Source organism: Aulonocara sp. 'chitande type north' Nkhata Bay, linkage group LG8 (genome assembly GCF_057382095.1).
Source record: "Aulonocara sp. 'chitande type north' Nkhata Bay isolate Kocher_YH1m ecotype deep benthic linkage group LG8, A_spYH_male_GT1.1, whole genome shotgun sequence".
Lineage (NCBI taxonomy): Eukaryota > Metazoa > Chordata > Actinopteri > Cichliformes > Cichlidae > Aulonocara > Aulonocara sp. 'chitande type north' Nkhata Bay.
This window is the reverse complement of record NC_141351.1, coordinates 20920637-20947695: the sequence shown is the minus strand read 5'-3', so window position 1 is coordinate 20947695 and position 27059 is coordinate 20920637. Positions and strand designations below refer to the sequence as shown.

Here is a 27059-nt window from a genome sequence, read left to right as displayed (position 1 = left end):
CCATTTTGTGAAGGTTATACCTGTGCCTGTATGTTCTTGGTTGCCTGGTCCCTGATACCCATGTTTGTCCATGTCCTTGTCTCAGTATCGATGATTTCCTGTTTCATTTTGGTAATCTTTTGTCCTTCTTTGCTTCTGTGCCTGTTTGTATTCCCCTTTGTCTCATCTTCCCTGATTTGTTCTCTTCTGTGTTCCCTGGTGTCTCCGTCTCATGTGTGCTTGTTGTTTGTCTCCTTCTGTCCCCTGTCTAGTCCTTTTGTTCTCCTCTTAAGTTACCTTGGCCCCTTGTTCACTTCTGGCTTCACTTTCTTCCCCTTGTGTTTTCCCCCAGTCAGTCATGTCTGTCGGTTGGTCTGTTCCTATGTCATGTTTCAACCCCCTCACCCATGAGGGGTGATGAATCACAAAGCATATTTTTCCTGAGCAATCTGAAATCTACGTGCAACACATACTGTAGAAGTGGTAGGCCTGCTGGCAAGTGGCACTGAAAGGAGGGAAAGGAGGATCTCTCTGAGGGAAACAGACAGATAGGAAGGCGACAACAACAGGTGTGCTGGACATTTAAGATGTAATCCTTATTTAAACATAATAATAACAATAATGTGTTTGTTTGTTTTTTAAGTGAAGAAGCTTTGACTGCTTCATTTCCAATTTAATATCAGATACTTTAAAGGTTTCTGTGAAATTATATATATTTTTTGTAATTACTTCTATTCTGTGCCCGTGTATTGATGTATGATATGTATAAATACTACATTTTAAAAAAATCATGCCATCAAAACAGCTGCCATCAAAACAACTGCTTTTGGGCCAGGTTTATGTAACTCGTTGCAAGTTATACTGGAATCCAAAGTTGGCTTCAATGCTTGCTCCATGTCCCTGAACATGTTTCAGAAGTGCATCTGGTCGTTGTGCCGCTGGGTGGCGCTGCAGCTCTTATCAGTGTGCCTCCAGTGCTGGGAAACCCTTTCACAAACCCGGCGCAGTCGTCACCGGTGTGAGTACGGACTGTTGTCATGACGTGCTCTCTGTCTGGGACTGAGACACAACTGCTGCGCCAACACGTTAATTTCCCACGAAGCCAAACACGCTTTATTCTCTTCGGTTAACACATTTTTTAACGGTACGTAACCCGGTCGGTACTCTGTCGTGAATACACTTGAAGCCAGTTCTTAATATGTTAATTTCCTGCTTGGCAGCACGATAAGGTTATTATTAACCAGCTAGCTAATGCTAGCGCTATCGATTAGCTGGACGTTTAACGCCCAGATAAGAGCTTATTCCAGTATTGCTCTTAATCGATCAGCTGCTACACATGTGCGTTACTACTTGTAATATGAGCGAGTTCAATCGAGAGCCGAGCTTGTGAATGAGCTAATAAGCTACTGATAGTAAGTTAAATGTCTTTTTTAGAGCAGCAACGCCGCCCTTTCTGTGTCTGTCGTATATTTAGCAGAAGAAGTTTAGTCACTACTAGTCAGTGTCAGGCTTATTTCCTCTTCATTTTGTAGTTTCTTTACTAGCTCGGGAGGCTATAAAACTGTTTGAATACGTGTTTGTCACATGAGGAAGATATTGTGTGCAGTTTGACCTAACCATTATAACACCGTTGTAAAGTCTGTTTATAATGATTGTCTGCAGTGTGAGGTGAGGTAAAAAAAACATCTGTGATGTCCTGTAAACACAACAGGTGGGCTCCCCTGCAGGTGGGGAGAAAACAGTTGGTAAATATGCCGTGCCTGAGAGGACATGAATGGGATATTTGTAGATGTTGTCAGGCACTATCATCTGCTGCAAAGTACACCACTTTTGTTTTGGTAAGATGCACAAGTGTTAAAGATGTGATATGGCACAGCCAGCTGAAAGATATCCCGCTTTTACCTGCTTGGATCTGATAGGGAGCTCTTTGTTACACTCCACTGAGGTTGCCCCACTTATCTTGGTTGTACCTAGACAGTACACTGATGGAAAATATCATATCGCCTTGTTTTTGGGTTTTTTTAACTATTACTTTTTTCTCCCCCACTGAAGACGTGACAGGATGTAATCAGTGCAAGTTTGAGCTTGTGGCAGTCAGGCATGAAGTGAGAGGTGCTTACTGGTATTTTTAAGCAAATTCTTTTCCCTGGGGTGCTGCTTATGAGAATGCACTCGGGACATGAGAATAGAACAGCCAACAAAGGAGACAGTAATTCACAAGGGGGTGTAACATGGAAACTCTGGACCTCATTCACAAGGTGTGCGTGAAGGTACTGAATGTGTTTGTAGTCTACAAACACATTGAGAACTTCCTCAGACTGTTTTTATGAACAAATAAAGGAGGCTGTCTTAGAATATTTTAGCGCATCTTTAAACTGCAGTGCTGTAGCAGTCCCTCATTTCTTCATATATTTCCATAACAATGGGAAATGTTGATCCCAGTCCGTGACTGATGGTGTCCCATTGTTTTCTTTTTTATCCAGGTATGTTTTTACTACACTGGTAGTGTACTTAGGATCATTGTAATTTGGAAAAATGAAGCTGTTGTCAAAAAAGTGCATTCCAGATGATATTGCACGGTAGATCAATATATGTACTTTCCTGTGTGCATAAATCCTTTAATTTTAACAAGATCTCCAAAACCTCAAGCTGAAATTCATCCCCAAGACATAACCTCCACAGCATTTCACACGTTTTGCTCCTGTCCCTACCTGTGGCATCCTTCTTACATATTGGTGTAAGAAGGCTCTCCCCTTTCACTCTGTCCATGAACCTTCAACATACGGTCTATTTGAACTGTACAGGCTTCTTTCTTAGAAAAACACCACTGAGTTTTCCTCTATACCTCATGTTAATTTATAGAGAAATATGGGTGTGACTGTATGAAGATTGTATACAGCGATTTGGATGCACTGATACCCGCAAGGTGGCCAAAAAGAACATTTCCCAAGATCTACAGTAAATTTGCATGTACATGCAAAGTCTGTATTAAGGTCTATATATATATCTGCATTGATGAAAGAAGCTCATTATGCTTCCTTTTCAAGCTAATTTTTCTTTTTTTCTGAAAGTTTTTTGTAATTATAATAGCATAAACAGTGCAACACTTCAGTTTTGAATATGACACCCAAGGGCAACACAGCAGTGAAAATACTCATCCTGAAATGTTTACTTTGTTCTTTTGGTCAGCTTTTTATGAGGTAAGTGAGATGGAGTTTTCAAAGGAGTGGTCATATTTGGCTGGGAGAAGTAGTATTACTCTCAGTCGGCTGGGCGTGTGCTCACAGAGGAAAGGAACAGTGTACCACAACCTAACTAACTTTAATGAGTACCTAGTGCACCATTGCTTTGAAAACAGCACTTTTTTCTGGTCTGCTCAGACTCTGTGGGGAGACTGACAGGAATGTTAATATTATTTTGATGTGCTCAGCTGGGATTTAACTGTTAAAAAGGTGCAGTGCAATTTCTGGTAATGCTCATAAATGTGACGTTATGAGCTAATACAGTTTATCTGTTGTATGTTTTTATCAAATCTAAATGCATTTACTTGTGCTGTGTGGTTTGTTTGTTTTATTTTTTGCAGGTTATGATGAGGTGGTAACCCTGGGGCGGCCAGGCTGTGAAATGACTGCTGTTCGGCACAAAAGAAAGACGGAGCAGAGAGACTGAGAAAGAAGAATGGGCACAAGGGTCTGGGGTTGCTGGCAAGGTGTCCTCTCTACTGCGCTGCTCTATGGCTCTTTGGCTCTGTTTACATCCATCCTGCACAATGTGTTCCTGCTCTACTACGTGGAGATGTTTGTCTCCATCTACAAGATCGATAAAATCTCCTTCTGGGTGGGAGAGGTGAGTCTAAAGAATGCCTGAAACTGTGATTCTGAGATTAAACACGTGATTTAAATTTGGATGTTTAATTCAGATTAGAAATCCAACTCTAATTTACCAGTCCAGTGTCGCTGAGAGTGTGCTCATCGTTTTGCTTTTGTTATTTAATTACCTTTTTTTGTACCAGAAAAACAGAAATCTTCATTATGAAATATAACTTATTTATCGTAAAGTCTGTCAGCTCTTCATGAGACTAAAATTGGACAGTGAAAAATGGATCTTTCTTTTACTGATAGCAGCTTCTGGGTCTAAAAGGGAAAACAACATGGCCTTAAACCTGTATTTATTATTAATGCTACCAGGGGTGATAACCTGTGGTTGCAAAATAACTTTCAGTCCTATAGAAGTTTATGGGAAAAGCACCATTGCCCCGTAACTCTATAAACACTTTCATGATGAGTTTATGGGCTCAGTCACTCATTTCAGGTCAGACTGAATACAAAATTAAATCCAAAATTGTATGTTTTGGCCATTTTTGTTGTCAGAAAAGAGGATTATCCAGAGTAAGTTGAGGACTTGGCTAACAACATGTGATTGAAAAGTCGTTAACCAGTGAACATCCAGCAGTATCACAGCCAGATCCACCTCTTAGATAGTGAAAAGCTTCAGGTTTCATAACAGGACTCCACAAACCAATGGATGACATCATGGTGGCTACATCTGTCTTTTTTACTGTCATTGGACACAACACATTGTCTTGTGCTGCTGTAACACCGAATAAAACCAATAAGACAAAAGCATAAATAAAAGCAAATAGTTAAATTAAATGAAACAAAATACATTATGGCAAAACAATAAGGTTGAAACTACACAGAAGAACAGATTCTATATTGGAACCAATTTAAGATTAATGGTAATCCTGTATGCACCATCATCCACTGATTTTTATTTAACATTATTTTTCTGCTGCTCCAAAGACTGTCTTCCTTATCTGGAACAGTCTGAATGACCCTCTCTTCGGCTGGCTGAGTGACCGCGCCTTTCTCAGCTCTCCTCAGTGAGTATCTGCATCTTTACTTTCTTCTACTTTTTGTGGAACAAACACAGTTGTAAATAGTTGTTTATGAATGTGCAAAAGACTGCAGAAAAACAAGTTAACTGTTTGCACAGGCTTTAGAAATGTTGACGTGACCACACACAATAGATATTCAAAAGAAAAAGGTCATTTATGTAGTTGGAGTCATTTGGAAGAGACACTAATGTTGTGCAATAGAATTTAGTTCTTTCTGGGATATTTTTGTCGGTTGCACATCTTCTTTCGAAAAGAAGTTTTTTTTCTCTGAAGAGACACCTCATAGTTCTTGTTATGTGTCAGCACAGTTCATCTACTTGCCTCGAACTTGGAGAGATACTCCTGATTCAACAACATAAAGTCATCTTTGTAGAATGATCTTAAAATTCCAGATATAATCTTCATTCGGACTCTGATCGCTTCTCATTTCTCACCCATACTAGCCAAGTATCTCTTAGACACTCATACACACCCAAGTGTTTGACGCCATCAGAGCACTTTGTCAAACATTTGTCTGCTTTCTGTGTTTACATTGTTATATCACTAAGCAAACCTTCTCTGTGTTGTTCTAAGGCAGTGATGTTATAAAGCTGGTCACATCATTCTGTTGAAGTTTGTTACATTTAATACAACTACACGTTTTTTATGCCAGAGATACGCACTTTTTCCCTTTTTTATTTTAAGAATCTCTCCGCTGCTTGACATCATGATATACGGGGCTGTCTGCAATAACCTGTCTGTCTGTACCAGGGAAGTTGGTTAATTATCACAAAACGCGTCTAAAGATTTGTTATGTGTTTCGTTTTTCCACCCAGAGCCGGCTCTCAGATCACAAATCCAGAGGTGGTGCTGAAGCGTCTGAAGGCCCTCGCCACAAATGGTCCTCTCTTCGCTGTGTCCTTCCTGGCCTTCTGGGTGGCTTGGGCCAGTCCAGGCCTGCAGTTCCTGCTGTGCCTGTGTCTCTACGATGGCTTTCTCACTATGGTGGATCTCCACCACAGCGCCCTATTGGCGGACCTCGCTGTATCTGCCACCGATCGCACACGCCTCAACTTTCACTGCTCGGTGTTCAGCGCTCTGGGGTCTTTCTCCGTCTTTCTGTCCTACTCTTTCTGGGATAAAGAGGACTTTTACTCCTTCCGTATCTTCTGTGTAACTCTGGCAGCTTTTTCCGTCTTGGGGTTTTTCTTAGTGTCTCGAATGCTCCAGCGCCGTTTTATAAAGGAAATCCATCCAAAACAAGATGATGCATCAGCACTCAAAGAGTAAGAATTTAAAAGTGTGAATAATATGAGAAATTTTCATACTGTGTTTTCTCCTTTCTCACATCTTTTCGTGTGTGTCTGTTATCACAGACTAAACGTTGGCCATGCTCCACTTAACCACCCGGAAAAACCTGTCACTATTGGACAGTATCTCAAGCAGCTGTCCAGACACAGGAACTTCATGTGGTTCGTGTCAATGAACCTGATTCAGGTCAGCCTTTAAAAGTCTTAAAGCCGTGTGAGCCCATGTTTGTTTTTGACGTGCAATCTTAGTACAAACCTTTACAGTCTTAGTGAGTTTGTTCTTGTTATTAATGATAGACAATGCAAGATAAAAGTTAGACTGCCCTCCAGTGTTTGTCTTTCCACATGAAGTGCAGCCCTTCTTGTAAATGACACTTGTTGAACTTTCATAATTAATATTATTAGCTAAATATTTGTGGTTTTCCTGCTCGCACTAAAATCAGAAAACATTTCATTTGTTTTCTTGGTGTTTAATTAAAGAAAACTGCTACAGGTCCAAGCAACAAACTACTTTTAATTTAGAATAAAATAATCATCTTAGTTTATCTGTCACTTCTGCTTCTGTTTGCAGGTGTTTCACTGCCACTTCAACAGCAACTTCTTCCCTCTTTTCTTAGAACATCTCTTATCTGACAACATCTCTGCCTCTACGGGTTCAATTTTACTTGGTAAGATCCAGTTGAGATGCAGTAAATGATTTACACAAGTGTTTGTAATGGATGCTTTGCACAGCAAGAGATAAGAAATTGTATATTTGATATAGTGACTTAAATTTTAGTGAATAGGAAGTTACCAATAGGAATATTAAAATAAAGAAGTTATTTTAATGTTTAACACTGTTATGTGAGGAAAAATGCTTGGAAAAAACACTGCAATGCATACATTTAAACCATGAGTAGTGGCATATTAAAATATATAATTAACCTTTATTTATATAGCACCTTTAAGAAAATAGTTTGCAGATTGCTTTGACAGAAAAGCAAATGCAGAAAGAGAACTAAATAAAAGTCACAGAAAATAAGTGGTTGATCTATTAAAAAAAAATTAAACAATTATATGAAAGAAGAAACTCATTTGAAAAGAATGAAGTGAGCACTTGATCTTCATAGTGTCACGCAAAGTTAGTTAAACCTCTGGGAAATTCATCTGTCTAGGTAGAAAGCATGAACCACTGTGAATCTATTTCACCTGCTTGGATTCAAACTCAAGTGAGAATATGTGTCCTGGAGAGTCAAAAACAAGACAACAACCCCACAAATGGAATGATTTTGCACCTTGTGGCCACAGAGGAGTGCTGTTTCCTTATATGCTGACTGATTTTTCTCCAGTTTTGCTTTTCCTGGTGTCTTTGTCACTTCAGTTAGCATGTGATGGTACCTGCAGCACACGTAGCTTGCACACAGAGTCTGGCTCCTCTAGGATGGCAGATGCACATCAGGTTTGCTGTGTCAAGTTCAAGATTCAAGAGCTTTATTGTCCGAAATGCTGTTTCACCCCAAGCCTCCCTATGGTGCATTTATAAGTATATAAAAGATATATCTCCAAGATATATAAAACTAGAATTTAAAAATAAATAACATGCTAGATTTTTTTGTAAAATTAAGGGATAAAAGGGTACTAATTACTAACTAACAATACTATAATTATAACTATACAATACTAACTGTACAATAGTTTACAGGAGGTAGCAGGAGAGGGTTGTTATATGAGGAGAACTGGGCAGACATCAACCCAGTAGACAAGCCAGCATCTGCTCTTTTGATCAAGAAAGAACATGAGGAGCAGCGTAGAATGACCTTCAGTGATTTCACTTCACTCATTTGCGTGTTTCTGATCAGACTCTCGGGAACTGACTCCATGAAGGTGGCATGAGGGCCAGATGGTATGAAAGAGGCTTGGCGAACGTTATGCTGTTTGCAGCATCAACCAGCATGACCAGTTTAGCAGTGGGTCAGTGATGGTCTGGAGAGCCATATCTTTGGTGGACCTGTTGCCAATTTAATTTGCAAACAAGCAGTTGAAATTGTTTCACAGCAGTTTATGCTTCTAACTAGACAAGCTGATGTCCCAGAAATTTAACAGACTTTGCATTTCATTTTTTTTGAGCAATATATTTTTGTTAGTGAGGCCCTTAAAAACATTGAAACTAGTCTATAAGAAGTGATTCAAAGGTGGTTACTAATTCTGCAAGCCTGATCTCTTCAGGCAAGTGATTCCAAATCTGAGACATGACAATAAAAGCTACCACACATTTTTTTTTACTTATGTGTAGCACCAGAACCTTTGAATGAATTGCAAAATTTTTACTTATTTGTATTGTTTGGGGTTTTTTGGCTTTCCACTCGCTTTCTCTCAAATTATTTTTCTGCTGTTTTATAGTTTTAATTTTTAACGCAGCTCTGCTTCTGCTCCACACAGGAATCTCTTATATTGCTCCACACCTGAACAACTTGTATTTCCTGACACTGTGCCAGCGTTACGGGGTTTACCAGGTTATCCGCTGGCTATTTATGCTCAAACTGGGACTTAGTGTGGCTATGCTGCTAGCAGGGGCTGACCACATTTATCTGCTGTGTGTCTTCATTGCTAGGTATGGCCGTGCACACACATCTGCACACGCTTCATGGATGTGTGGCAGTTTGGCTGGTTCTTTTTGTGCTTGTTTTTAACGGTTTATCATTTTCAAAGCTGCATACACAAACCCAGAATTCCTTTGGGCATGCCATTTGCAGAGACCCTTTTTTTGAGGGGGGTTATAAATGCTGTCTCTAGAAATTAGCCACAATTCTGAAATTGGTCTACTCTTAACTGTAATTGTAATATTTGTGTTATCTGTATAGTCCCATATACACATATAACATTTTAATGCCACAAGCGATTGATTTTCATGCAGTTTTTAGACTATTAGTGGTCTTGCTGTTCTTATAGCTATCAACAGCATTTGAGTGCTTTCATAGCTCATTGATAATTTTAGTCACAGCTGTGGTAAAGTGGTTAAACTTGTGGGTGAAGCTCACTAAAACTTTCCAGCTAAAAGCGATGAAGTTGTTACTGTATTTCATACTCGGACACACCTTAGCATGCTCTGACTGCTCTGAACAAAGGCTTTTTGCATGATAACCTGTATTACAGCTGATGTTTCCACGCTGTAACATTACGTCTCCATTTTCTAGTAACCGCGTGTTCACCGAGGGGACATGCAAACTCCTGAAACTGGTGATTTCTGATCTGGTGGATGAGGACTTTGTGGTAAACCGACGTCAGCAAGCCGCCTCTGCTCTCGTCTTCGGCATGGTTGCCTTGATGACCAAACCCGGGCAGACATTCGCCCCACTCATTGGCACATGGCTGCTCTGTGTTTACACAGGTACAAACAGAAACTCTCAGCCTTGGACCTCATGAGGACACAGGTTTTTCCAAGCTTGCTCCAAGGCGCTGCTTTCATGTGCGATTCCCAAGCTGACACAAATTACTACAGGCTCACACACTCTGTTGATATGTGTGTTGATAAAGTTTTGAGCGTTCAACTAGAGTTAAAATACATGTGTGTGACTTGCACAACAAGTTGAACTAGACAGATGACATAAATTGCTGTTTTGTGGTTAGTTTATCTTGCAAATGACAAACAAAACAAAAAAGCCACTCATCAAATCTTTGGCATTTACCTGATTAAACAGGCTTCTTTTGTAATCTCATTTTTTTTATTTAGTTTTCTAGAACCTGAACAGGATAGGAAAAAAAATCAATCTGTTTTACACTTGTTTTGCAGACTTGTTTAACTTTGCATTAATTGTTTGCCCATTTGTGGACGGTCAGCACAAGTGACCTGGCAGCCAACAAAGAATTAATGTAATTTTAAGAAGAAAAAAAACATTGTAAACATGTATATTTACCTTCTTACTAAGACTTGGATGAGGTTGTTTAACTGGACAGAGTCAGTGTAGTTGTTTCTGCTGATAGGAAAAACGATCTAAGCCAAAGGGGGTGTATCCAGAGCCAAGCCACGTACTTATCAGTCACTTGCCTCAAAGTTAGGAAAATTGCGACACCAGCTTTGCATGAATTCACCCATCATAGCTGGATGTTACTGACTTTTCTATGGTCTCTGCTCACTTCCTCTTTGGATGTGTTTTTTAAGGCTAACAAACCAGTTTCCCCAAATATAACCTGTTAGACAAGCATCGCTTTATGCCAGTCGTGCTCTTAAAATATATCCTAGTGACACGTTTTTGTTTTGCCTCACTAGTTTTACTTTAGTTTCTTTCATCAATAGGATCCTCATTAACTCTTACTGTTTTCATATGGCTTCAGGAAAAAAGAGTCAAATTTAATGTGATTAATTTTGTCGTCTCCAGGTTATGATATCTTTGAGAGAGATTCTGTCAAGGACTCAGTTTCTGGGTCTCACGTCGCCTCCAGCTCAGGGAATCCGCCTCTACGCCTGGGCTGCTTCTACATGTTGGTGTTTGTGCCTATCACCTGTGCCCTGCTCCAGCTGGTGGCCTGGTCTCGCTTCACGCTTCATGGCCGCAAGCTGCAAGGGATCAAAGCCCTGCGGCAGGGGGCCCAGCAAGGCCACCTTATCGATGTCAAGGCCATATGAACTGTTGGGCGAAGTTGCACATGGACACTTTTACGTCATTAGCTTTTACAGTCCTTTTTGATAATGTCTTGGAAGAAGATGAGCCGCTCCGCCCTTTTTCTGCAGCTTGGCGTTCTGTGCAATAAACTCTTACAGATCATGTGGCTTTGTGTACAGTGGAAAATGCACAGCAGGCTCACTAATCCATGTGGAAATGAACATGTTGAAATCTGCCTTATTCTTTTTATATTAAAATAATAAAGTATATTTATATTTGAACCGATGACCAAAACATCAGTAAAACCAATCAATCTTTTGGACCAAGGGGAGAAGAGATCGGGTGCCCTCTTTACGTGTAATTCTGGTGTTGAGCGCAGTCTGAACGTCTTTGCTGATCTTTAAATTGTCAGCACCGTCAGCCTGTTTGGAAAAGCAAAAGGAGGGTAGGTTTACAACAGAGCTCCGGTTCTGATTTCTAACTTTTCTTAACAAGTTGATGAAGAATTTCCAATGTAAGTACGTTGTGTTGAAAGTGCTGTTGATACTGCATGAAAACACAAGTTGATCATTTTGCTGTACATGTTTCACACAGAATGCCACTTTGATGTTGAGAACTGTATTTTGTAATACGTCAGTATTGATGATGCATTTGCACAACACTGCCGTTCGTCCGTTGTACTTCTAACATTTTACTTTTAGTCCTGTGGTGATGGAAACTGAAACAAGGAAATTATGCCAGTAGCCACTCACTCAATTCTCTTTTCAATTGTTTTTTTCCAGACGATTACAAAGAATGTGAGACAGTGCCACAAATAAACCTCTGTGTTGAGAGTTAATCAAACTCTTTATTTTAAATTGGGAGTTATTCTATGCTCTTTACTACACAACAAACTTGAAATAAAAACCTTAACAGTGTGATGAACCATTCGCAGTTTAAATATACACCAAAAAGTTTGCATATGAAAATCATTTATAGCCCTGTCAGGCAAAGGTCACTGCTGTTAATTTGAAGATAACTGGGTCAAGTATTTCAGGTTTAAAGACATCCCTTAATGCCTTTCTTGATTTCTGAGCTACTGAAAATTTTGCATTTGATTTCATTTGTTGTACTTTGTTAAGAAGACATCGCCCTGAATTTGGGAGAATTTTTTTGTATATTCTGGTGAACTAATCTACTAAGCTATTTCTCTTTCAGGAAAAAAATCTATTCATCTATATCTATCCATTCACTTACTGCACATTCACTTACTTTCCATCCATGACAAACTTGGATTTTTTCAATACTGAAGTACTGGGCCCCTGATTTTCTTGTGCTTGTGTGATACTCGAACAGTAACCCAGGCAGATAACCTCAAAGCTTAATCAGGATTTATGATCGTAAAATGAAATGTACATAGGACATAAGCTGAAATTAGTGCAGTTGAAACATTGATTTTCTTTAGGGTTCAAAATAGAAATAGAATAGAAAAGTATATTCATATTTTTGTGATAGGAAGGGCCGGAAACACCCCAGAGTCTCCATTGGAGGATCAAACAAAAATGATTTTGATCGCTAAAAGTGTTTCTTACGCTATTTGTTTTGTTTTTTAACCGTTTAACTTAAAAGGAGGGGGGCGGTTAGCTGTGCGAAGACGGAAGTAGTAGGAAGGACTTCTCTCGTTCCAAAGCCCATCCTAACAGTGTGTTGCGCCTGCGTAAACCTTTTTCCTATTTTTTGCACTTATTTTCCTTATTTCTAATCACTTAATAATTAATTTAGTCACAGTATCGTTTCTGCTCAGTTACAGACCTAGCAAAGCTTCCCGAGTGCAGTATTTTAGCCTGAAATTGAATATTACCCATCATGCATCGGGCCTAGTACGCCAACTCCTTTTAAACCTACGTTTTCGCTCTAAAGCAATTCATATAGATTTTTTAAATATATATAAAGTGTTTTGTATATTTATATAAAGTAGATCCCAAAGTACAGTATTCAAACTATGCACGTTTGAGTTCAGCTCAACGACACCGTGAGTGTAATGGGTATGTCGGAAAATCACACCTCCCCGGGTCACTACATTCAGTAGTACACTCATGTTTCTCTTCAGATCGTATAAATCTTTCGCCTTTTACTAAAGATTTCCGTGGAGAGGAACAATATGAGTTATAACTAATTTTTTGATGCCCTGCTTATCGCGGGGCTTCTGTACTTGTGAAAAAAATACTATACGTTGCTCAGCATAATAACGTTCCCCGGCGTTTGAGTGAACTTAACGCGGAACTATCTATATCAGTAAGTAGTATTAACCGACAATGTTGTAGTTCCGGATCACCCGAATTTGACTTGCTTTTAACTTACAAAATGATTCTTATCTTTCAGGAGCACATTTGAATTTTCTCTCTAGTACAAATGCTAACAAAAATGTGAATAAAAATATAAATTATGGCTCATAATTGCAAGCCTCACCTCTTCAAGATGTCTTTACCAGAAGCAAACTAAGCAATCAACATATAAAGTAGATTAAAACTGATGGATTTAACGCAATTGATAATGCTGATTTTAAACAAAAACAACAAATTACTTTAAAATGCATTCAACAACAGACACAAAACCTTTAAAAAAAATTCACAGGCGTTTATTTAACAACTGTGTTACCTTACTAAAGGTTTGTTTGTATTGCTTCACACACTGAAGACCTAGATAGTTTTTGATGTCTTAATTTTTATTGTTACCATATTGAGCACGTGTGTAAGGAAATATGCAACATAAAAACGACACCGACGGTATTTTTGACGTAAATGAAGATATGAGTGTTTTCAGTGTCTAATGTAATCCACAGAAATGTGATTGCCTTGGATCTACTTCAGATCTCGTGTCTTTTTTCTTTCCTCGGTTCTGTATAAACACGGTTTAAATCGGTTTATAAGAGAGACCGCAGTATTTCAGTGATTCATAGTTTAGTCCAGTCCAAATCTGCGAATAAGACAAAATAAATAAGTAAGGAAATCATCATTTGGACTTAGATGTGTATTTTATTTAACCTAAAATTCCAGCAGAGGGCGTACTTGGTTTTAAAGATATACACATGAAGCTACAACTACACACATAACTACCCTGCTTTTCTAAAGTATTGTCTTATGGTCCTATTGGTAACATACTCTATTAAGTTTAAAAGATTTCATTTTTGCATTCCCATCACATACATAAAACATTAAACTATCTTTGTTATTTTCAATAAGAAAAGAGTTAAACTGTCCTTAAAACTCTATGTTTACCACGTTTATTTATTCACAGTGTTTGCAAAATATTATGGCAGACTGAGTCAGCACTTGGTCGGACAATCCCATTGGCTTTTTGTGAGCAATTTTCTGTGAAAACAAAGCACATTTAAAGAAAACACTGGGAAGTGTGGTTAAAGTCAGACTTCCCATTTCTCGTGGCTTTTGTGCTGTAATGCCTCACCATTTGCTTCTTTCGGTGCATTCGCAGAGGCACACAGAACAGGAAATAAGAGGGAGGCAAACGAGCAGAAATGATACATGTAAGCAGCAGGTTGAGCTCCGGCTGTTTAGATACTTAGGTGCCGCTTCAAGGCTGCGAGACTGAAAAACTACTGTCGGGGAATGCTGGGAGGCAGAGATGAGGCAAGTAAACCAATTTTAACTTATAAAGTGTGAAATTCAAGGGTTAGGTTTGATTTTATTGTTGAATGCTGAACTTTAAAATATGCCAGAAGACAAAATATGAGAATTTTACCCATGTTGGTTAACTTTTTCCCCCCATTATTTATAATTTTGCATTTTTATGTGCCTTGAGTGTATGTATGATTTGGCATTATGGAGTTTCTTTTAAAAAGCAGTGTATAAGGATTTTAACAATACGGCTAGCACTATTAGCAATACGACTGTCTTTTGTGGTTTTATTTTGTTTTTAGTATGACTAAATTTGTTGTTTAAAATGTGCTTCAGAAGATAATAAAAAGCAGTAAACATTCAGAGTCCTCCGTAGCAAAAACATAGCCTTTAACAGGCAAACTGAGATTGCTGAGTGACGTCTGCCTGACGCTGAGACGAGGACGGTGCAGGCTTCCTGTTTTGTGGCTAAGCAATTACTCAGTCTGCTGCTCAAGCTCAAGTTTAGGTTGAAGTTGCTCTGCAGCAAATGGAAAGCAACTTCCATTTCCTGTCTAATTCTGCGCACACACATAGAGGCTTTTATCTCTGCCAGCCTTTTGCTCATTACTCTAAACTGGAACTGCATTAGCCTTTCTGGTAAATCAGTATTAACATAATAATGTCAAACACTAACCATGAATGGATTATTGGACAGGCAGACATGGGTCCAAGTGCTTTGAGTGCTCGATGAAAGAAGAAAAAGAATATAGATGTTACAGCTATGTAGCATTATTTTTATCAGGTCTTAAAATTAGAGAAATACAACCTCAGATGAACAACAATGCACCCATATCACATTATTTATTAAAAACGAATCCAAAATGAGGAAAAATATGGAAAACTACATAGACTTAATAGCTTTTGAATGCTTTTCTGTATCACTCTGTCTTTCACATCATTGTGGTGAAAATTTGGCCCACTTTCTGTTTATACACAGCCCTCCCGTTATTGCATCTTAATCAGTTTGAGGTCTGCTCTTTGACTAGACCATTGGAATGTTTTCGCGTTTTCAGCCATTCTGTTGAGTAAATTTGCTGCTGTGCTTGGGAGCGTTGATCTGTTGCATGACCCAGTTTCAGACAAGCTTTATCTATCGGACAGATGGCCTCACATCTGACTCTAGAATACTTTGGTGTACAGAGGAGTTCTTGGGTGACTCAGTGACTGTGAGGTGCCCAAGCCCAAATCCTCATCCATCTACCTCCGTGCTTGACAGTTATGAGATGTTTGTGCCCATTTATTTGGTTTTCCCAAACATGATGCTATGCACAATAGCTAAACATCTCCGCTTTGGTCTCATCTGTCCAAAGGACATTTTACCTAATGTCATATTGTTTGGTCAGATGTAACTTTTCAAATCTAAGCCACGTTGCTGTGTTCTTTTTTAGAGACAAGAGGCTTTCTTCAGGCAACCCTTCCAAACAAGGCATACTTGTTCAGTCTTTTTCTAATTGTACTGTCATGAACTTTAATATTTAAGCCCTTAAAGCCGGACATTTGAATTCATTCCCAGAAAATTCGAATTGGAGAGTTTATTGAACTATCTGACAAATTTGATTAAAAAATTTCTTGAAATTTAATTTCCATATATGGCTTTCAATTTGTTTGTTATTTTCTTTTCTTTTCCTTTTTTAAATGTCTTAGAATTTGATTGAGGAAGTATTTTAAGAGAATAAAGGACTCTAATGATGTAGAAGTCTCAAAAGCGCACAAAGATTGGTTTGTATCAAATATGTTACACTAGGTGTTAAGGGGATTGAATCTTTTCCACTTGTGAGTAATCTCTCTTACTGTAGAATGGTGTTGTTTGGAAATGGCTGTATAACCCTTCACAGACTTGGCAGGAAGTCCTAAGAGTGTGTCTAATTTTTTTACGCACTGCAGCTGCATTTTGTGACTGTTTGTCAGATAAACAATGACACAGCGTAGGTGTCATGTGTTGTTGTGCATCTGATGTTGTATTTCCCCAAGAAATACAACATCATCACCATGATTCTAAGCAGTAGTTCATTTCCTTTTTACCAATTGTGTTGGGTTGTCAGAGCAAAAAAGCCCACAACCAACACACACTAAGCACTTAAGTGTTATGAAGACATGCAAAAAATAGTCTCCTCTCTCTCTCTATGTATATACACATATCTATCTATCTGTGTCTCTCTCTATATATATGTATGTATATGTATATATATATAGATATATATATATATATATATATATATATATATATATATATATATATATATATATATATATATATACATATATATAGTGTGTGTGTGTGTGGGGGGGGGGGGCAATTTGAGAGATTTTTCACACAATCTTGTGAAATGGGATCACGAAACAAAAACAAGCAATGAACTCTGAACACTTTTTGACACCCACCCTAACATCACATTTCCTCTATTTCCAGTTTCAAAATGTTCCCTGTGCGTCCACATTAACTGGGAGTTGATGCCCTGCACAAGAGCATGGAGCACGTGTCAGTGAAGTTTGAGTACGAGTACACAGCGAAAGATGGTCGCCGAGTGTCCATAAAGCCAAACGAAAGTTACATCCTGGTCTCCAAGACTAATGATCACTGGTGGCACGTTCGCAAAGACCAGCACACCAAGCCCTTTTATATTCCTGCACAGTATGTGGAGGAGCTCTCGGCCACCGGTGGAGACCATCTTCGTCCTAATAAGCTGAATTCAGCTCAGGGTCTGACTGTTAGTAAGCCAGTGGATATGACCAACGTAAAGCCACGTAAAGGGACAACAAAGAGTCGTCCATCATCTCAGGATGTTCCAAAAGAGACCTACCGCTTCTCCACTTTTGGTTTCGGTGACGACTTACCAGAGGTGAAGACAGATGTACAGACTAACAGCACCTTTGTACACACTCTGAATAATGTAAAAACGCACAACTCGGCACCTCCAAAGGCTGAAAGCACCCAAGTGTATGCAAAACCTCATCTGGTGCCAAAGGTCATAAAAGAAAAAAAAGAGTCAAAAATCTCACTGCAGGATGATACTACAGAGCAGACCTCTGCACATGATGAGGATATGGATTTCCCTTTGCCCCCACCACCCACATATGACACCATACCAGAGCTAATCGTCACAGAATTTGACACTTTTCCCGAGCCTCCGCCTCCTCTAGTTTCACTCGACACGCATCCCCCAGAGAGGCAAAGTGTCAAACAAACTGCAGAAAAAAATTCCATGCAAGTACCTCCTACGGAGCAGGTAAGACCCACATACTTTTTTTAATGCTTCATTCATTCTGTATCACCTCAATTGATGAACACGGGGGTTTTCTGCCACAAGAGGGTGCAATTTTGTCATGTAAGGTATGGCAGCTATGCTTACACATTACAGTGCTTTAAAAAGCTTTAACCCGACTGCAGGTTTGACTGTGTTATTGTTTAGCACTGCATCAATGCACGTTTAAAGCCACAAAAAATGCACCTTGAAAATGCTTGTATTCATGTTTTTATGCAACAAACACGACGAACTAGACTTAGTTTAGAAGTTTCACTTTATGCAGCATAAGAGGAGGTTATCACTTATGAAACATGTGCAATGAAGCGCTGCTTTATTTTCAGAGAGAACATAACAAAAACACTGGGAACTTCTGCTGCATGTTGGGGATCCCAGGTGAAGCCTCGGCCCATCTGTGGCTCTAACTATTTCACTTCCTGCTCTTAGGAGAACTGAGAAGAGAACTGAATAGCATTTAAACATCAGTTTCAACATCTCAAACTCTCAGACTAGTAAACTTGAATTCCCATAGAAAGATTTATCCAGTTATCTCTTCTCTGTCCACTATAAACAGTAGAAAAGCAAGTGTGCTGAGAAACACACTGTGTGACATTACGTATTATTCATATATATATATATATATATATATATATATATATATATATATATATATATATATATATATTATATTTTATATGTCTTTTTATTCTAGAGCATCTAAAACTGTAATCTTAACTGATTTTTATAAAATACATGGCAAAATCCAGATTTAAATGGCCTGCTCCTTAAATAGAAAACCTATGAGCCGAGCAGACCCATTGTCTGGGAAATCCCACGGGACACGGGCAGAAATAGGATCGTGTGGAGGCTTGAATTGAGTTAAGAAAGGTGAGGCTTACATGCTGCACCCCAAAAAAGCCTACAGGCAACGACAGGCAACATGACTTAACATATTATTATATTACTGTTATTATATCTTTCAAAAGCTGTGAAAATACCTGAACTGGAACTAGTAACTGTAAAACCACTGAACTTACTAGCGTTAAGGATTCAACTAAAAACAGTGAAGGTACCTAAGTACTGTTGGGAACACAAAAAAAATCAAAGAGAAGAATGTGTTGTACAAAAAAGGGCCCCATTATACTAGTAATACCTTAGTAGTACTATTAATGCATATGTATCCATTCTAACCAGAAATGGGAGAACTTATTTTTAGGAGCCAACCTTCATTAAAGCCTAAACTGTATTTAAAAGATGGACATGGACTCCTGCCACCACTGCCTTCTACATCTCCATATTCATATGGTGGTGAAATGTCAGTCACAGGGTAACCATGATCTTTTAGCTAACAGGTTTCACAATGCATAAAACGCTCATCATGTTGTATTCAGTAAAACTTTAAACTAGCAAATGACATCATAAACTGATCAGAACGTTTTTGAGGCCATAGATCCCGAGAGCTGAGGGCTATTTGAGAAATAAAAAACATCTGTTGTAAGAAGTACTAAAGGGTTAGCTCTCTTTTTTAATCTAGCTAAATCACTATGGTAACCTACCTGTAACAGGTAAGGCTCAGAGCATGTTTTAAGTGCTATAGAGATTTTGTGCCGAAGGAATACAATTATTTTACATATGTAACCTGTTACAACAACACAGGATTGTTTTGTTTTTAGGTTTTGTCGAGCCAGCTAATGCAGAGAAAGCTAAGCTATGCTGAAGTAGTTTCGTAGTACAGCTCCCTAATGGTCATCAAAAAGAATGTGGGTTCAAAGTGCTTCAACATGGGTTGTATCCAGCTTTTATATACAGTCTATGTTTGAAAGCTGCCGCCTACATTACCCATAATGCTCTGAGGAGCGAGCTTCAGCGATCACTTCTTTCTAAGTCTACATCCCAGGTTTTATATGCGCTTTTTAATTGTGCTGTCCCGTGCCCCACCTGCTGACTCAAGGGACATCCCTTGCGGCAGTTTGCGTGCGGCTCTTTCTGAAGCTACAAAACACTCTCATATCAAATTCACGCCTAGTCCCAACCAAGATCAACAGAGATTCACGTGTAATATTATTGAACGTGTTCCTGGTTAACCTGAGCACTGAATGGTTGGATTTGCTTAGATATAAGATCCCTCCATTTATTGGTGTTGACACTAGTGAAGGAAGGACTTAGAATACCGTTTCGGTTGATTGCGGTGTGTCAGAGCCAGCTCATCAGCATATGAATGCCCGGTCTTTCCCTTCATGCCATTTCAATGGCTGAAAAAAAAAAGAGGTGTTCCTTGAATACTTCGGTAAAAGCTGATTCAAGACCTCAGTTTTACTCAGCGAAAGTTTCTGAGGGTGCGGGATCACTTTTATCAGGTGCGTATGGTTCACCTTTGTATTAAACAGATGTGGTTAAACTTCGGGAGGAGCTGGAGGTTTGCAGTGGATGAAACGGCTTTGCAGTGCAGCTGAAGGAGGGGCTGTTTTTAGCTCTGGGACTTGAAAAATACAGTCTGTGGCTGTGATGACACTCCAGAACAGGTTACAAACAGGTTGTGTCAGCTGGTTGACCTTTCCTGGGGAGAGGAAGGAGTTAAAGCGAAAATCTGCCAGCCACTCCCAAAACCTCCAGCTGCTACCTGGTTTCCCAGCACCGGTTACGATCCGGGGAATTGTGATCATATGCGCACGGCAGGGAAACGATGAAACACACGGCAACATTTAACCTTATGTTCCTGTCGGATGTAGTTTGGTGACTTGAAACTTTTGCTTCAGGTAAGTTTCACGACACTTCCCGTCGTCTTTTGCACCTGTTGCAAGGAATACGTGACGTCAGACAGCACTGGGGTTTATGAAGGAGAAGGTGTGTTTGATTGGGTTTCTGCTCAGTTTCTACCAAATGTGTGTGGCACTTTGAGTCATGTAATGTCTACAGCCTCTCCCACTATACCCAGTGATTTGGTGTGCATTACGCTGTAATTACCAGCACAGTTTGTTGCTTCAGTGGGAGATTTTTACCACCTCCCAGAAATGATTTTTGCGAAGCGGTGCAGTTGAATTCCTGCATTTTAAACCATAATTTGTCCTTCTCGTCTCCTCTGTGTAAACATGAATGAACCCCCCACACACTTGTAACGGGACTGTAGACGTGCCAGGACCCCTCAAGTGCATTAATTCTTACCCCACAATGGAGGGCCATCTCCATGGTGATGCGAGGGGGTCTGGCCTGACTCCCAACAAGCAGGGCTTTGGAGCTTTTAATGCCAGCCCTGCCATGCAGTTGGCGTGTGTGTGCATATGTAATGTGCAGAACTTGCAATTAGCCCAAAATGTAGGTCACTTAATGTGGTAGGGAGTTTGGGCTGTTCTGGGCTTTCAGATGGGAAGTTAAGTTTGTCGAGTGAAGCTCAGGTTGTGAAACTATTGTTGTAGAATGCAAACTTTAATTCAGGTCTGATGTTTATGGCCAGTATGACTCATAAATACCCAACTTGTGTCAATTGGCTCTTTTATCATCCAGAAGTACAAGGTTCAATTATTGATGTCTGGCAGCAAAAGTAAACGTGTCTCATAATCCACATCACAGATAGCACTGGAGCCTTTGATATATATACATGTGTATTGGCATTTTAAAAGTAATGCCTCACCCTGCACCTTTTAAGACTAATAATTCCTGGTGCTCTGTGAAACAACATCAGATGCCAAGAAACTGCTCCAACAGGTAGTGTGAGTGTCCTGTCAGGCATTTCTGTGCACAGCACATGTGTACATCAGGCAGAACGGGTGCTTTTAGCTTCCTGGTCAGGAAAGTCCTTTCATTTTCACCACATTTTAGTTTTGGTAAAAATAAGTATGCATATTATGATGTGTTTTGACAGAGTTAGTTTTTTTTATAGTTTAAGGTTTAACAACTTGTTCAGCATGTAAGTGTGAGACAAGAACTAAATATATACCGTGACCTCAGAGAGTCAGACTTAGATCCAGTTTATGCCTGTCATGTTTTACCAATACATTTCTCACATTCAATATTTTACACTGTTGGCAAATAAAACTGCTCTTGCGAAGGTAATTTGGTTTGACTTGGTTCTTAAGTTATAATTTAGGTATTAAACATATAGTTATCTGTAAAAAAAAAAAGGACATATTTTGTAATTTTATGTGGAAATATGAGATTACATAAAGAGATATGTAATCTCAGCCTGTTCAGCCAGGTACAGCCTTACAAGTGATATTTTTGTACAGATGTCAAAGCATGTGTACAAAATCAGCCCCTCTTCACTGTACAGTTGACTATACAGTAGGTTCACCATTCTGTAGTGATGTCCATATGTACAGCTACACCCTATTCAGTGCATTTACAGTATCTCACCATGCCTTAAGTTCTGACTCCCAAGTAGGCACACTGTTACAAACAGGTTAGTGAAGTCCTCTAATGAAACATTCAGTGTTTTGATGGTTTAAACATCGTAAACATTACAACAATAAAATCATTGTTGTGATGTTATTCAGTAAGACCATAAACTATAAGGTCATTATTACAGTGTTTTCTGTGGTCACAGAGCATGGGAGCTGAGGGCCCCCATAGAGTTCTGTGGAACTGGAAGTGTTGTTACAAATACATGAATGAGCCCCTACTAGTCATTAAACATGCAAGTTTAAGGCCCTTCCCTATTCGCAACACTTTTCAGATTTTGAGACATACAGTAGATGTAAAATAAATCTATAACAGGAAATAGGAAATTTGCCAGTAGTGTCCATCCAGTAATGAGCGTGCTATGTACTCTTTTAAATAAAACTCCCAAAGTAGGACACTGGGATTAGTGAATGAGTGAATCGTTTTGGACATAACCACAATCAGAAGCGTTTTTGAGGATTTCATAAATATATTCTTGACATTTGTTGTTAAACATTAAATTTCTGAGCATTTCTCTCCCAGGTCTTGGATGCTAAGCTCTGTAACTTTATTGTAACCTTTTTAAATTATTATTACTATTTTCTTAGTGCAGCTGCTCATTTAGTTTACAAATGCAAAATAATGTAAAACTACTCTAAAGGAAGCTTCAGTTGGTCTTTATCAAGGGATGTATTAGTCATATGCTCAGGAATGTCTTTTGTGCAATTATTATTTTTAAAATGCTTTCTTAGTTTTGTTATGATGTGCTTGCTTACAGTAATCCTGCCTTTTTTTTCTATTTGTTAAGAACTAAGAAAAAGTTCCCAGAATCAAAAGCTGCAAGTGAAGTCCCGAATTTTATTTTTATTTCCAGTGTGTTTGCACGCAAACTGTTGATATTTACTTTCACCTGTAAAAAATGTCAAGGTGGTATTTTTGCAAAACACCAAGGTTTCCATTTCACTTGGCTGGTTTATAGTTTCCCCAGAGAGCATTACTTCGACTGGTACTTAAATCCTCCCTCGCTCCTACACAGAAAACACTTCACCTACAAAGTGTGAGTGGGAGAAATCTGAAATCAACAAACAGCATCAGCGGGTTTTTCACATCGGCATGCAAAGCTGGCCTGGAGAGCATAGATAAGAATGTGATAAGCTGATGGATTCCACATTGGGCATTTATGGAGTCTTCCAGGATTCTGGACCAATGATGAGTGTGATGTAAGAGCGAGTGGAGCCAGACCGATTCAATAGCTCAACTGTGTGCTTGTGGCGTGATTTGGGCCCCAATTTGGTTCTCCATTGTTTGATTGGATGAGCGCTAATGTGGTTAAGTAATCAAGCAGATTGCTGCTTCATGCATAGCTGAGGGCATAGAGTTGTCTGCTCTGCACTGAAGGGTTTTCTCCTTGAATAACGCTCAAAAACATTATCAAAAAGGAGCCATTTACTTGGCATCTTAGACAAAACAATACAACAGATGCCCTCCAGATATTCTCCATTACAGCTGGAAACGTATCTCAAAATCTGACACAACACTATCATTATTTCTGTGATTAGATGGATTTGACTAGCAAACTATCTTACTGAGGCACTTAAAGATGCACTTAGGTGCCTTCCTAATCCCGTAAAAGTTTTTTATATTGCCATTGTGTAAACATAAATGAAAGAATTTAGGCCTTCTCCACTGTCTTTATTTCTACCAGTGTGTAGGCCGATTTTATGTGAGGAGTTCGGGTTGAGCTTGCAGTGAAAATCCAAAGGATAACACTTTTTTCCCAAAAGCTTCTCTCCTTCCATACAGCACCAAACAGGTTCATAGCTAGCATTTGTAATGAAAATGTGCCCTAAGTACACTGATAGCAATAAAAGATTGGCTTCCAGCACAATAGAAATTCCATGAATGATACAAACAAACGCTGATATGAATTTCCATGGGGCCACGCTTCAGTAAAATTAATGTTAAGATGAGCTAGACTTTTTGTTCATGGAGGGAAAACTGTTCAGAACTGATCATGGGCTAATCATAGCTTGTGCTAGCTTGTTAGCTAGCTTGTTGGCTATAGTAAATGTAGCAAAACATCCTAACTGGTTAAGTTCAGCTGATTAATCCAAATACCTGGGGTTAGTCGGGCTTGTATGTTGTTTTTTTGCAATTGGTAAAAGCTTTGTCATGCTCAAGTCAGTGTTATTTCAAATAGTCATTCGTACATTATATACACTGGGCTCCCAGTTGCTGTACAAAATATATGCAACATTTTAAGCTTATAGTCCATCTGTAGTGTAGTTGTGTACATTTATCTTACTAGTAAAAGATCCCCAGTTTGATCCAGAGAGGAGACACAAATTCTTTTGGGGTTGTGTCTGTGGCAGTATTGATAGCTACCCGGTATGACAACTCCTTTTGAATAAGGGAGCCACTGAAAGTAGCTCTTATGAAGCATATAGTGCAAAAGAATAAGCAGGACAAGCTTTTGTATACCTTATCACCCATATGTTCACTAAAATGTCAGCTAATATTATGCAGGTGGTTTTATGCACATTACAAATAGAAGATTTCATGCAGGGGAATCATGTGGCCCACGAGTTCATTCTGGCCTGCTGCATGATAAATGTGAAAACTGTATTGAAGTCATTAATAATTCAGCTTTTTTTTGTTCAATAAACCTAAGTACAGAAGTAGACATCTGTCGAAAGTTAAATGCATTTCTGCGTCTCGACAAGTTGTGTGAATATAAAGTGTTATTTTCTTTAGTTATTTTGTTATTGATATATTAAGTTTCAGTTCTCTCAGGCTGTCCTTCACTTTTTTATATAAATAGTTGCAAATAGTTGATAGTTCATTAAAAATAAAAGCTTTCACACTAACTTAAAATTTCAGTTACATTTCAGAAAAACCTCATGTGAAGAGCCACACCTGCCACCTAACTTTATTGGTGTACATATAGCCCACTAACTAATACACCTGACACTCCTGCATTAATGAAAATGCTTTTTGGATGTTCTTTGCAGCACTGTCTTCTGCCGTATACCCTGTAACCTGCAAGAATTTAAATTTCAACAATATAAAAAGAGAAGTTACACTCAAACCTTATTCAGGATAAAGCCAAATTCCAAATCTTCCATAAAACATACCCACACTCTCTGAAGCCCAGCTGGCTATGTTGTCCCATGCAGGAGGAAGTATTGACTGAACAATTCAATTGAACAGAAACTAGACTTCCTGTTTCAAGCATCCACCCACATGTAGTCTGTAGATTTAGCAACACTCATCAGACAAACCTGTGAAAAAGCAGCTTTTCCATTTCCTTTTCTGGGAAATGTTTGCTCCCCCCCCCCCCCCCCCCCCCCCCCCCCCCCCCCCCCCACACACACACATTATTAGCTGTGACCTACTAGCAGGTCTCAGCCATTAATAAAGTGTAGGCACTAATGGCACTTAGGTGTAGGCATTAGTGTACACTTTACACACTATATGGAAGCTGCTGGTTCTACATAAGAAAACCAAGAGATTTTAAAAGCTCTTGGTTTTCTTACTTTACGCAACATCTTACTTTTCCTCTGTTGTGAATATAACATGTTTCCTTCAAAAAAGTTTGTTTCCATTGCTGTAATTTCCTTTTTTATCTTATGGGTACTCAGTCAGGAAGTAGGTTGCAGTGACCTGCAGAGTTTCTGCTGCTCCCTCTATCTTACAGTTCCCTCTGTCTTGTTTTCACTGTGTGTTTCTGCTTTGGGCTGCTGGCAGACGGTTACCCTCTACCCCCCTATCCTGTGCACAGGAATTCATGCATAGGCGTGCACAAACACACACACAGTCTGACGTGCACGCACGTCTCACCCAGTCCTTACACAGTCCCTTCCTGCTGCTGTTGTCACACAGCTCACAGTTCTCCTTTCAGTCTGGGTGCAACTGTCACAGCTGCAGTGTGAGGAGGATGTAAGCGTGTGCTTCTTGGTGTGCACTCACCTCTATCCCAGCACAAGCGGACCAAATGTAGTCGCACGGTTAAGTCGCTAGTTTTTGGTGTCTTTTGGATGGATGGCTCCTCTAGATAGTACAACATAAAGATGGTGGAGATGCAGTCCAGGTTTTGGCCAGGTCACCGGTCCAAGCGGGGCATGGCCCTGCCGGTGCCTTCTAAGGTAGGTGATCATTATTTAAGAAGCTTATAATGAAAAGCTCAGTTTTATTCATTGGTTTGTTTTAGTATCCTTATAAACTTGATAAATGATGTGCTTCCTGTTTTCTCTAACGTGATCACATCGCCCCTGCACTTATTTTGTTTCCTGTACCAAGTAAGGTGACGTACATGGCGTACTAACTGTGCCATGTTGGTTTTTAATGTTAGTTTGGACCCAAACTTTGTTTGTTAGTTCGGTTCCTGTGTTAGAGTGATGTTGGTATCAGTCTCAAAGATGTAAATTTTCATCTCACATGTGACTGATAGTCTCGGTCTTTATGGGTTGACGTTTGAATCGTCAGTTTTGTTTGTACAACAACTTGATAGAGCTAAAATTAGCCTTTAATTTTTCAGTACATTTTTTGGACACACAGTCACGTAACTAAAGTTGACATTGTCGCCAGGTTCATCCAAACATTTTCCCAAAGCAAAAGCATCAGTTCAGAGAAACGTCCTTACAAATCAAAGATCTGCATTCAAATGTTAACTACAGAACGCACTTAAAGGCTTAAAAGCATTATTGTGTTTAATTTTTTTTTACCTGATTGGTGTTTTTGTGAACAAAAATTAACATTAACAACTCAGACGTCATTGTAAATAGAGTCCACATGGGCTGAAAATAAGTTTTGTTTTTTTTTACTATTTATTTTCATTACTCAGTTTAAGGAATGGCTTGGCTCATTTAAGCTCATTCACGGTTTTGGGTTCTGTTACTATGAGATTTGTAGTATTTGTAATGTTGTAAGACTTTGTAAGATGGTGATAATACAACAATACAAGTCAGGCTGTTTTATGTAAAGTTTAGTTTTTATTTTACTGCCATTTTACTAAAATGTTTTCACCCACCCACCTAGCTTTA

At 39.1% G+C, this 27059-nt stretch overlaps 2 protein-coding genes and 1 non-coding gene across 4 annotated transcripts in view; all 3 read left to right on the top strand.

Annotated features, from left to right (window-relative positions):
• The first annotated feature begins 965 nt into the window (after positions 1-965).
• Positions 966-11662, top strand: slc68a1a (solute carrier family 68 member 1a). 2 transcript variants are annotated; one of them, XM_086304234.1, is made up of 9 exons: positions 966-1123; positions 3563-3825; positions 4782-4861; positions 5692-6141; positions 6232-6352; positions 6737-6833; positions 8584-8755; positions 9339-9532; positions 10521-11662. In XM_086304234.1, exons 2-9 carry the CDS (start codon positions 3658-3660, stop codon positions 10766-10768), a joined length of 1530 nt encoding a protein of 509 aa, XP_086160360.1. In that variant the 5' UTR covers positions 966-1123; positions 3563-3657; the 3' UTR covers positions 10769-11662. The 2 variants fall into 2 exon arrangements, with proteins under 2 accessions (XP_086160360.1, XP_086160361.1); XM_086304235.1 differs by lacking the exon at positions 966-1123 and adding an exon at positions 1259-1391.
• A 1152-nt stretch (positions 11663-12814) lies between these two features.
• LOC147323698 (U5 spliceosomal RNA) lies at positions 12815-12929 on the top strand. The gene has a single exon (XR_015130853.1). It is a non-coding gene; the product is annotated as a U5 spliceosomal RNA (small nuclear RNA).
• A 1287-nt stretch (positions 12930-14216) lies between these two features.
• Positions 14217-27059, top strand: part of arhgap27 (Rho GTPase activating protein 27) — a 31516-nt gene continuing 18673 nt past the window's right edge. The window contains exons 1-2 of the mRNA XM_086304233.1: positions 14217-14371; positions 16812-17628. Of these exons, the coding sequence (XP_086160359.1) occupies positions 16870-17628 (759 nt within the window). The 5' untranslated portion in view covers positions 14217-14371; positions 16812-16869. The remainder of the gene's footprint in view (positions 14372-16811; positions 17629-27059) is intronic.